Source organism: Mus musculus, chromosome 10, assembly GCF_000001635.26.
Source record: "Mus musculus strain C57BL/6J chromosome 10, GRCm38.p6 C57BL/6J".
Taxonomy (NCBI): domain Eukaryota; kingdom Metazoa; phylum Chordata; class Mammalia; order Rodentia; family Muridae; genus Mus; species Mus musculus.
The window spans coordinates 115,399,250-115,411,508 of NC_000076.6; the positions used below are offsets into that span (position 1 = coordinate 115,399,250).

A 12,259-nucleotide genomic window follows, 5' to 3' on the forward strand; every position below is an offset into this window, starting at 1 on the left:
CCTAAGAAAATGTGGGCTGAAGAGATGGCTCGGCAATTAATAGTTCTTGGCATTTGGTTCTCAGCACCTGAACTGGGCACCTCACAACCACCTGTAACTCCAGCTTCAGAGAATCTGACACCCTTTGCTGGCCTTTGAGGGTGTCTGCATATATTATTTAGAACCCAGTGTGGTAGTATAGGTTTATAATTTCAATAGTCAGGAGATTGAGTCTAGAAGGATTGTGTATTCAAGGGTAGCCTGAGCTCTATAGTGAACTCAAAATTCATGTTTAACTTGGGCTCTATGGTTAATTGAGAGAAACTACCAGATAAACAGATGTGGTGTTAACTTGTAGCTTCCCAACAGTGAAAGGGAAAATACTAAGGTGAGGTCATTAGCCAGCATTCACTGTTTTCTTTATACTTGCAAATAAAAATAGTTGGAGTTTAAGAAAAATATAGTTATACAATACCAATTAGAAAAAGCTATGTGAATCTTAATGTATTGGAATATGAAACTATTCTTTCTCTTCTTAATTTTAAAAGGATTCTCCAAACCTCTCAATCCATGATCACCTAAGAAGTTTCACTGAAGAGTTGCATGGTATTTTCAGTTAGTTACATGTCAGTGAAAGTATGTAGATGGAGAGCAGGCTAATTCTCTAAAGCCACTTAAGTTATAATTCGTAGAAACCGGACGTTCTGGTGAGCTGTTCTAGAGTGGCCAGAGAGACAAGATTTTAATGTTTTCACTGTAAAGAAGAAATAAGTGGTTGAGATAATTGGATCTGATTTAAATGTCACAGTATGTGCACACATGGAAACAGCACAAATACCCATCAGTTTGTATAGTATTGATGTAGTATAGTTAAAAATTTGAAAGGTAGAGTGAAAAAATTAGCAGTTACTTTAGTTAGAAAACACGTTGGAAACGTGTACTTCTCAGATATCCTATTTTAGTTTCTTTGAAGAAAAGTGGGTATTCAAATAAGACATTCAAATGCAAACTAATGAAAACATCTCTTTCCACCTGTAATAATGTTTTCCCCCTCATTGGCAAAATTTTTATTAGATATTCTCTTTATTTACATTTCAAATGTTATCCCCAAAACTTAACACTGTCCTTGGAATCGTAGCGTGGTCCTTAGCATTCTTGTACCGCAGCCTGATGACTCAGCCCATTCTTCACTGCTGGCTTCCTGCTGCTGTTGCATCTTAAATGTTGTCCCGCTCTTAATGCTCCTCCTCTGCTTCATGTCTGCATATTTACATACAAACTAATAATTTCTACCAGTTGACTTTCTGTTTATATTGTAAGAATTGAATTAGTTTTAGTTTATAGAAGGGAAATAAGTTTTTGTTATTTTATCCAATTTTCCATTTAAATATTTTATTTTGATGCTAAGATTACATTTTAATTAAGTTGGTGAAAGATTCAAGTTGGCAAATGTTTAAAGTTTGTAACACTTTTTTCTGTTTTAAAGAAACTTGGTGAAGAAGAAGAGGAACTGTCTGAGCTGCAGCTTCGCCTGTTGGCTCTTCAGTCGGCTAGTAAGAAATGGCAGCAGAAAGAGCAGCAGGTGATGAAGGAGAGCAAAGAAAAACTGACCAAGACCAAAACTGCACAGCAAAAGGCCAAAACCAGCACAAAAGCACACTCGGCCAAGAAAGTGAGCGCCACAGGTGATGCGCTTTCTTAAACTGTTGGAGTTGAACTAGTGTAACTTGTAGTTTCTAGTTTTCATTTCGGACTTTTTTAAAAAAGAAAACTACTTTTCTCTATAATAAAAATCAAATCAAAACAAACCTAAACCAGAAATTGAAGTCAAAACAAACTTAAAAAGAAAACTAATCACACACACACACACACACACACACACACACACACACACCATGGAACCTGTAGGGGTTTGGAGAGAGGCGGTGAGAACATAAAGTTGGGTAGGGAGGTGGGTAGGATCAGAGAGGGAAAGGGTAATAACAGAATCATGAAAACGTATGAAAAGTTTTAAAGTTTTTTTTTTTTTTTTTTTAAGTAAAAACGTTTTATGTGTATGGATATTTTGCCCACATGTATGTGACTGAATCATGTCATGTTTGGTGGAGGCCATGAGAGCACCTGGAATTGGAGTTACAGATAATTGTGAGCTAAGAATTGAACCTGGGTCTTCTTGTTCTTAACCACTGGGCTATCTCTCCAGTCCTATAATCCAGGAAATTTAGTGTTTGGGAAATGACATAGTCCTGAATTGGATGTGAATTCTGTTATCAGTAGGACTCAGGGAGGACCGACTGCCGTGGTAGTTAGCGATATAAGAACCCTGCCTGAGTTTTCACCTTTAGTTGGGAGATAACTGACACTCTGCTTTCATGGGAAGCTAAACAAGCACTGCGGAAGCAGCAGACAAAGGCGTGGAAGAAGCTCCAGCAGCAGAAAGAGCAGGAGAGACAGAAAGAGGAGGATCAGCGGAAACACGCTGAGGAAGAAGAGAGGAGGAAAAGAGAAGAAGAAATCAGAAAGATCCGAGACCTTTCCAACCAGGAAGAGCAGTACAATCGGTTCATGAAGTTGGTTGGTGGGAAGAGGCGAGCAAGAAGTAAAGTAAGAGCTGCCACATCAAATGTGCCGACATTTACAACTATACTCGTGCATGCATGCATTCGTTTTCTGAGGGTCAGAACACTTGTACCATAGTGCAGGAGTCAGTTTTGTCATGTGGGTCATAGAGATTGAGCTCTGGTCATGTGCTGGGCAGTCACTGAGCCACCTTATTGGCCCAGAATGTTTGTTTTTAAGTGTTATTTTAAAGATCCAATTCGATAAGGGAAACGAAACACCTTATGTTTGATAGAGCGTCTATTGATAGTCCTTTCCCCTTCTGCTTAATGTAGCGTGTTCAATCTTTCTGTCTGTCTTCTTCAACCACTTCTCCACTTTGTGGTTTTATGGACTTTTAAAAAAATTTTATTATGACTTTATTGCCCCTGACTATTTAGTATTTAGTCTTTACCATGTGTTGACCATTGTTTTTTTGTATGTTATTGACAGTGACTGAATGAGCCATTTCCTTTTTGGGTAGTTGACAGGAGAAATAAGCTGGAAGAGTTGATATTTGACCTGCTATTATTAACAGTGATGATATTTTTGGAGTTTTGAACTTTTAAGAATACATTCATGAATATATTAACTAAATGTAGAGGTTTTTAAAAAGTAATGGTTCTTTAAGGAGAGAGTCTAGGGGAAGCTTTCTTTAGGCAAGGATTATAATATTTCTAATTAAGACCCTTACAATAGAATATTTGCCTAGAGATAAATACCGTATTATTTGTACTTTATTTTCTCTGCCTGCATATGTTTTTCTAGTTTTTGTCATAAACTCTGGGAGTAAAACATAAGATATAAAAAGCATAGCATATAAACATGCCAATCGTCTATAGTTTTCAGATACAATTGATTCACTTATAACTAAAATATTGTTGACTTTTCAGTGTGTATTTACCTATATGCATGCCTGATGCCTGTGGAGGCTAGAAGACATTGGATCCCCTAGAGCTGGAGTTACAGGCAGTTGTGAGCTACCATATGGGTGCTGAGAATTGGCCAGCACTCTTAACCACTGAGCCATTTCTACAGCTCCTATTCTTTACTTAAAAAAAAATCTGGCATTATATTGTAATGCCTAAATGACCATTGTCCTATTAGTTTCATGCCTAAACCATAATGGCTATAAGAACTTTGTGATCTGATTTTGGTTTTTAGAGGAATCCAATTACTTTAATGGCTTAGACAGTTGGGAAATTCGTCTGTATCGATGACACATGACTGTCAGAGACACTTTGCAGATTTTATGCCATGTGCAAACCTCATAGAAACATTCTGATCTGGGGTATTTTCTCCTGAAAGATAGCCATCAACTCTTGGGATAAGTAGCCCAAGGAGAGCCTAAGAAATGTTTGTTGTATGCTTAGTCTTCAGATCCTGACCTGAGGCGGTCCTTAGAAAAGCAGTCTGACAGTGCAGGAGGCATATATCAGTATGATAACTACGAAGAAGTTGCTATGGATACAGATAGTGAAACCAGTTCTCCAGGTAGGAGCCAAAACTTTGAAACATTTTATAATCACAATTAAGCTACTCCAACCTTCAGAGAAATGTCTTAAGGAAGTTGAGATTTATTGATGACTTTTATATAATACTGTAAAAACTTAGAGTAAATCTCTGTTGTATAGTTTAATCTTTGTTTTCAAGTGTGCTTTTCTAAAGAGATTTAAATTAAAATTAAATTAAAAATTAAAAGAAACAGTTTTACTTTTAATTTATTTCCCTTTATTTATGTGCGTTAGTATTTTGCCTGCATGTATGTCTATATGAAAGAAAGTGTCAGACCTTGGAGTTACCGACAGTTGTGAGCTGCCATGTGAGTGCTAGGATTTGAATCCAGGTCTATCTGGAAGGCCAGTCGGTGCTGTTAACTGCTGAGCCTTCATCTCTCTAGGCCTGAGGCTCTAAATTAAAAAGCTTTGTTTCAACTCTGTTGAGTATTTGATCTAAGTGACTTTATGAATTCTAGGATTGAAGCTGTGAGCCACCATGCTCAGGCAGTTTTTCCTGATACTCTGATATGATTGACCACGAGAGACCTATTCTCTTAGTGATTTTAAACACTTGCACCTGAGGCAGGAGAACAGTAGATGACCTTTGAGAAGCTGGAGGCCTGGGATTGTAGGCATACAGTGCCTAGCGAAGCATGAATTTTGAGGAACTAAATGCCAGCTTAAAAGAAACTTTTAACTATCATTTAAGGACAATTTTATATGGTTCGAGAAGGATGCATAGGAGTTTAAATTTTATCATAAACGTATGAGATATAATTTGCACTCTACCTAGGTGTGTGTCTCCTCAAGCATGCCGATACCTTTAACCTCCCCGTTGAAGCACTTTCCTAACTTGTGTCTTTCTTTCAAGCAGCGCCTTCACCCGTACAGCCACCGTTTTTTCCTGAGTGTTCACTGGGGTATTTTTCTTCAGCACCGTCTGTTTCTTTGCCTCCACCAGCTCAGGTTTCAGTAAGTAAAACTGAGTGATTTCAAAGAAATTACTGTGCATCTTCAAATGTGTTTTGGGAAACTGGCATGAATTGTTTGGTTTGAAGAGTTCTTAAAAGTCATTATCACTATTTAGAATTAATAGTTAGAAATGTGTAGAATCCTTTGCCTCCCAAATGCTAGGATTAAAGGCTTGTGCTACCATGCTTGGCCTGGAAATGTTTTTAATGAATTAAGATTTAAATAAGATACTTGCTGTTCTCTGGATTAACATCTTTATGTTCTACTTGAAAATCAAGCAGAAGAAGCATATTATCTACAAAAATTAAATCTTTTTTTATTTGACTTTTAAAATGCACATGTGTGTATGTATCCATGCATATCTGTGTGCACATGCTGCAGTCCACGTGTGGAGGTCAGAGCACAGCTTTGTTTCTCTCCTTCCACAGCTCGGGTCTAGGACCTGCTTTAACCACTGAGCTATCATGCCAGCTCTCATCTTCAAAAACTATCAGTCACCCTGCTTCTGTTTTGAGACAGGGTCTCACTATTTACCCCTGTGGCCTGTAACTTGATGTTTACCCTCTGCCCCTGAGCACTGGATTAAAGGTGCCTGCTGCCACTGGGCAGCAGCATCCCATTTTTGGTTTTTTTGTTTTTGTTTGTTTTATTTTGTTTTTCGAGACAGGGTTTCTCTGTGTAGCCCTGGCTGTCCTAGAAGTCACTCTGTAGACCAGGCTGGCCCCAACTCAGAAATTCGCCTGCCTCTGCCTCCCAAGTGCTGGGATTTAAAGGGATGCGCCACCAAGCCCAGCTAGCATCCCATTTAAAAAAAAAAAAAAAAAAGAAATCACAAAATAAAGGTTCTGCACTTATTTATGGATTGAGAGCATCTAGAGATCAAACAGAATCTTGTACTAGGTAATTGAACCTTACCTTCTAGGGGGAGTTTCTGGTAAGGGAAATTGAAATGTTTTCTTTTGGGAGTGAGGAATGATTGAGGTAAAGTGTGAGAATTACTGGAAAGTCTTGGAAAGAGAAGCAACTAAACTAAGGGATTTATAGAAATCAAGTTTCCTATATAATCTCTAAGAAGCCATTTTTACAAGGATTTTAAGAGATGCTGGACAGGTAGTCACTCTGGGGTCTTACTCTTATCCCTTTGATTTGTAATTTAGTTTTAATGCTACTTGAAAAGTTTTACTACTAAAATATTTTAATTTGTTGTCCTTTTAAATTTATCCCTAAGTATATGCCAGGGCTTGGGAGGAGCAGGCAGGCAGATCTCTAAGTCAGTGGCTAGCCTGACATAGTTTCAGGCTAGTCAGGGCTACACAGACCTTGTCTACAAATACATATATGCTTTAACTTAAATACTACAATATTGATTTTAGTTTTACTGTTTTTTTTTTTTAAAACAAACAAACAAAAAACTTGATCTGAAGAGAATGGCCTTGTCTAATTGGATTCTTTCTAGATTAGCTATCACACTCTGAGCAGAACATATCCTAGAACACCATAGTCTAGAATTTTAATTGTAGATAAGAGCAGGAACATATATATATATATATATATCCCAGCTAGCATCCCATTTAAAAATGGGATGCTAGCTGGGCTTGGTGGCGCATCCCTTTAAATTCCAGCACTTGGGAGGCAGAGGCAGGCGAATTTCTGAGTTGAGGCCAGCCTGGTCTACAGAGTGACTTCTAGGACAGCCAGGGCTACACAGAGAAACCCTGTCTCGAAAAACAAAACAAAACAAAAAACATATATATATATCTCGCACCTAATATATATACATACATATATATATGTATATATATATATATATATATGTATGTATATATATATATATATTACTGTGAAATTTATCGTGTTTCAAATGTTGTTAATTGCAAAAGTAACATTTTAATCATTGAATATTAAATTATGCACTAGCTTTGAGTTGTACATAATATTTATATCAGTATACATAGAACAACTAAATAAAAATTTACTTTTTCTGATTTAATAATTCTTGAGAGATGTTTGAAGTTAATAAAATTAGAATAAAATTGTTTCTTCTTTAAAACCCAGTCTGTGCCATCTTTGAACCAACCTTATGGGGAAGGCCTGTGCGTTTCTCTCGACCCTCTACCTCCTCTTCCACCTTTGCCACCTCTACCACCTGAAGATCCAGAACAGCCTCCAAAGCCACCATTTGCAGATGAAGAGGAGGAGGAAGAAATGCTCCTTCGAGAAGAACTGCTTAAATCTCTAGCAAGTAAAAGAGCTTTTAAGCCAGAGGTAATTTAGTGCCTGACCCTCTAGGTGGTGCTCTCGCGCCTAGCACTAGGATGTCTCCTCTTGTCTGCCTCTCAGAGCAAAGTTAGTCTAAATCTAATCTTATTTTACTTCAGATCTCTAAAGTGACAGACATGTCTTTTTATTTGGAAATGTTTATCTTTTTCTTATTAGGAAACATCCAGTAATAGCGACCCACCTTCACCTCCAGTTTTGAACAATTCCCAGCCTTTGTCAAGAAGCAACCTATCAATAGTCAGTATTAATACAGTATCTCAGCCTAGGATACAGAATCCAAAGTTCCACAGAGGACCTCGTCTTCCACGAACTGTGATCTCGGTAAAAACAAGACTCAATACTTTTATTCAAATAGCTTATTAGAATTATTTTTCTATCATCTAGTTCATTTATATACAAAAATAAATTCTTGTATAACTACAAATGAAAAACTTCAAAGAAGTTTGAAGTTAGAGAAGCATGTTCCCTTGAAGATGTAGGATGTGGTGATGGTGATGATGGTGGTGATGGTGAGTTTGAGGATGTGTTCTGCTCAGAGTGTGATAGCTATTCTTCGTTCTGCTCCTTTAAAGAACTCAAATTGGCCCATTTTCAGTCTTTTCTGGTATCAATTGTAACAAATGTCTAAAGTTCTTCTCAGTGCTTTGTTCTTTAAAAAATTTTAAATAGGACTGAGAATGAACCTAGGGCCTTCCCCCACAACAGGCAAGCATACTACCAAAGTACTATAGCCCCAGGTACTATAGCCCCAGCCTTTGTTTTTTTGTTTTTTTTTTTTTTTTTTTTTTTTTTTTTTTTTTTTAATTTGGAGATCTCACTGAATTATTATGGCAGGCCTTGAATTTTTTTTTTTGTTTTTTTTGCTTTTTTGTTTTTTGTTTTTCAAGACAGGGTTTCTCTGTGTAGCCCTGGCTGTCCTGGAACTCACTCTGTAGACCAGGCTGTCCTCGAACTCAGAGATCCGCCTGCCTCTGCCTCCCAAGTGCTAGGATTAAAGGTGTGCACCACCACACCCGGCAAATTTTTTTTTGAAGATTTATTAATTCTATGTATGAGTGCTCTATCTTTATGTGTGCCTGCATGCCAGAAGGCGTCAGATCCCATTATAGATGGTTGTGAGCCATCTTGTGGTTGCCGGGGATTGACCTGTGGAAGAGACAGTGAGTGCTCTTAAGCACTGAGCCATCTCTTCAGGCCCCAGACACATTAAAGAAAAAGAAAAAAAAAAGAAAAGAAAAAAGAGAAGAAAGAAGAAGTGCATTCATTAGCATGGTTAACAAACGCATTGCTTTTGTAGCTTCCAAAACACAAATCAGTGGTTGTAACCCTGAATGACTCAGATGACAGTGAGTCTGACGGAGAAGCTTCCAAGTCAACCAACAGTGTGTTTGGTGGATTAGAGTCCATGATCAAAGAAGCAAGGCGGACTGCAGAGGTATGTGCTATGATTAATGTTGAAAGGCAGGCATCAACGTTAATTTTGTTCCTGAAAAAAATTAGACCTTAGAGTTCAGGCATTGGTTTGTAGAAAAAATATTTGTGCTTTTAGTCCTTATGTAATGAAGTATCTGTTGATTAGGTAGATTTTGCTGTTTTGAAAATTGCCTTTGTGTTTCCAATTACTCCCTTTCAGACTAGTAAAATGGGTTCATCTGTGTACAAGGGAAACTAAATGTTGCTCAACATTGTATTACATTAACTGAAACACCAGTTTTTTTCCTTCCTTCCTTCCTTCCTTCCTTCCTTCCTTCCTTCCTTCCTTCCCTCCCTCCCTCCCTCCCTCTCTCCCTCTCTCCTTTCTTTCTTTCCTTTTTGTTTTTAAAGATTTATTTATTTATTTTATATATATGAGTACACTGTTGCCATCTTCAGACACAGGGCATCAGATCCCATTACAGATGGTTGTGAGCCACCATGTGGTTGCTGGGAATTGAACTCAGGACCTCTGGAAGAGTAGCGAGTGCTGTTAACCGCTGAGACATCTCTCCAGCCCGAAACACCAGTTTCCAACTAAAAAAAATGTACAGTGTTTAAGCCCTTTCAGGGTTTTTTCTGTTCCAGTATGATTCAGCTTTGTATTTTTAAGGAATAGCTTTTGACTAGGTAGAGTATATAACTGGGTAGTTGACAACTAGCCTTTTTAGTTTCTAAAAGAAGAGTGAGGATAGTGCTAAGATATTCAGTATCTTAGTATATATGGCGGTATAACATAAAATATAAATATCAGAGTAGAATTTCTGAAAGGTGTTGATCTGGTTAATTTCAAATGCTTTTTTTTTTTTTTTTTTAATAGCAAGCATCAAAACCCAAAGTACCTCCAAAGTCTGAGAAAGAAAACGACCCTCTGCGGACCCCTGAAGCCTTGCCTGAAGAAAAGAAGATGGAATACAGATTGTTAAAAGAAGAGATTGCCAAGTAAGTGAGGGAGGGTCTGCCATTCACTTGTAGGTAGTGCTCGCTGAAGTTTTCTTTATCTGTATAAACTAGGACTGAATTTATTCCTCTCTCAACTTAGTCGTGAGAAGCAACGTTTGATTAAATCAGATCAGCTGAAGACAAGTTCGTCGTCTCCAGCAAACTCAGATGTGGAAATGGATGGGATTGGTAGAATAGCAATGGTTACTAAGCAAGTTGCAGATGCAGAAGCAAAGCTTAAAAAACACAAGTGAGTCTCATTCAGTATCTGATTAAATATGGAATGTTTCTTTATGTGCCTAGATTGGAAGACCTACATCTATCTATATTTATATTTGTATATGTCATTAGTAACTAGTATACTATAGGATTACAATTTTATCTTCCACAGATCCCCGACCCCCATCCAGTGGCAAACATGTCACACCCCATCCTCCCTAGGGTCTTAAAATCTCCATACTGGGCTGAGTGAGGTCTGAGAGCAGGCCCTGGTCACAGATTCTCCCACATGGTAGAACTGTAGCAGTTACTCATTCTATTGACTCACACATTTATGTAATTTATTAATATTTTAATTAGAGATACCAAGATCTTTAAGGAAGGTTGTCAGACTGAAACAGCTTATTCATTGCTAAAATCATTTGTGAATTTCCTCATTTTATAACCCTAAGGATTTTTGAATATACTTAGAACATCTTCAGTTTTTTAGATGGCCTTTTTTAGAACATCTTTATTGTAAAGCATATTTTTATCTTTTAAGAGAAAGCATATTCCTATAACTTACGTTGAGTTGAGGTGTATGTGTGTGTGTGTGTGTGTTTGTGTGTTTATTATTGAGGTGTGTGTAGCCCTAGCTGACGTGGAACTTGGTGTGTAGAAAAGTCTGGCTTCAAATTTGTGGCAGTCTTCATGCCTCTGCTTTCTGAGTGCTGGAATTAGAGGCTTACTTAACCAACTTACTTCTGTTATTAAAAGTGAACTTGATTGTTGGAAATAGTTACTGTCTGGTTCAGGGAATGATGTTCATGCTGACTGCACTCCTAAATTAACTCTTAGAATTGGTTATGTTTAAATAGCATAATGACTTTTTAAAGGCAAGCGTTTAAACACTCATCTGGAGGTCCTTAAGGAAGAGGAATACGTGTTCATAGCCTCATTTCTAACATTTCAGACCCCTGGTCTTCTTTTTGTGAATCATGAAAATGAATGTAATTGGCAATTTCAAGACAATAGCACCAGGAGCACTGCAAGACGGTGCACGGTCTCCCATGGCAGACACATATGCTCTGTTTTCCTTAGACATTAAGTATTCTGAGCACAATGTACTTTGGATGTTTGTCTTGTTCTAAACTGTATTTTATAACATATAGGATTTGTCTTCAGTTTATGACCGGAGTTGTCTCTTTCAAATTATATGTATGTAGATAAAAATTCTTAAAATGTATTATTATGTTATTAATTTGAAATTTTTTTGTTTTGATGGTGTTAGTCTTCTAGTTCTAGAAAACAATAAGAATTTTGTTATTTACCACTCAGGATTCTCTTGATTAAAGATGAATCAGTTTTAAAAAATCTAGTACTGCAAGAAGCCAAGAAGAAAGAGTCTGTTCGAAATGCTGAAGCAAAAATTACAAAACTTACAGAACAGCTGCAGGCAGCAGAGAAAATCCTCAGTGCTAACAGGATGTTTCTGAAGAAGCTCCAGGAACAAGTAATGCTCTTTCCTAAGAAGTTAGCGACTGTAAAACTGTCGTCTGCTGTGTGCTGCATCTTTAAAGCGTTTTATTTGTATTCCTGTGTATGTGTGTGTGTGTGTGTCTGCCGTCTGTCATAGTGTATGCTGCGGCTCACTGTAGTCAGTGAGAGAGACATTGTGATCTCTGGAGCTGGAGTTAGAGGAAGTTGTGAGCTGCTGGACGTGGGTGCTGGGAACTGAGCTGCAGGCCTCTGGACAGCAGGAGACTTTGAGCTCTCTCACCCAGTACTGTGTATTTACACAGGCATTGTTTGATGTTTAGTTTGGCTTTGTTTTTCCTCTAAAGCAAAGGGGGAAAGATTGAACCTAAGCCATCAGCATACTTGTAACCTGTGGTCTTTTATTGAGACATATTATTAGGATATTTTTACTTTGAGTTGAATACTTCCTAAAGCTATTGTGTTTGAGAGGATATTTGAAAAGATTTTAATTTATGCTTTCTATTTTCAGATTCACAGAGTTCAACAGCGTGTTACCATTAAGAAAGCGTTGACTCTGAAGTATGGAGAAGAGCTTGCTCGGGCAAAGGCAGTGGCTAGCAAAGAACTAGGGAAACGCAAACTGGAGCAGGACCGTCTTGGAGTAAGCTGCCTACAGGAATATTTTTGGAAGCAGGGATTTTTTTTTTTTTTTTTTTTTTGTGGCACTTCTAAGAGATGTATAAAGTTAATTCCAACTTTGTTGCAACTTCAAAGAGCAGATTATATTATTATTCAATCTATGCAATCTAGAGTTTGTTTTTAAGTGATACTTATATTTT

The 12,259-nt window shown here is 37.5% G+C and overlaps 1 protein-coding gene across 8 annotated transcripts in view; it reads left to right on the forward strand.

Moving 5' to 3' along the window:
- Positions 1-12,259, forward strand: part of Zfc3h1 (zinc finger, C3H1-type containing) — a 47,974-nt gene that overhangs the window by 14,451 nt on the left and 21,264 nt on the right. For 3 of the 8 annotated variants that reach the window (XR_003948675.1, XM_006513538.4, XM_006513540.4), the window contains exons 4-14: positions 1,466-1,664; positions 2,360-2,583; positions 3,951-4,071; positions 4,948-5,048; positions 7,104-7,313; positions 7,485-7,649; positions 8,626-8,763; positions 9,622-9,743; positions 9,844-9,993; positions 11,280-11,454; positions 11,950-12,081. Coding sequence is in view for 4 of the 8 variants with exons in the window: in XM_006513538.4 (XP_006513601.1) it covers positions 1,466-1,664; positions 2,360-2,583; positions 3,951-4,071; positions 4,948-5,048; positions 7,104-7,313; positions 7,485-7,649; positions 8,626-8,763; positions 9,622-9,743; positions 9,844-9,993; positions 11,280-11,454; positions 11,950-12,081 (1,737 nt within the window). In the remaining 4 variants the exon portion in view is untranslated. Of the gene's footprint in view, positions 1-1,465; positions 1,665-2,359; positions 2,584-3,950; positions 4,072-4,947; positions 5,049-7,103; positions 7,314-7,484; positions 7,650-8,625; positions 8,764-9,621; positions 9,744-9,843; positions 9,994-11,279; positions 11,455-11,949; positions 12,082-12,259 lie in introns of those variants that run through there. The other 5 variants (XR_003948676.1, XM_006513539.4, NM_001033261.2 and 2 more) reach the window with 2 other exon arrangements.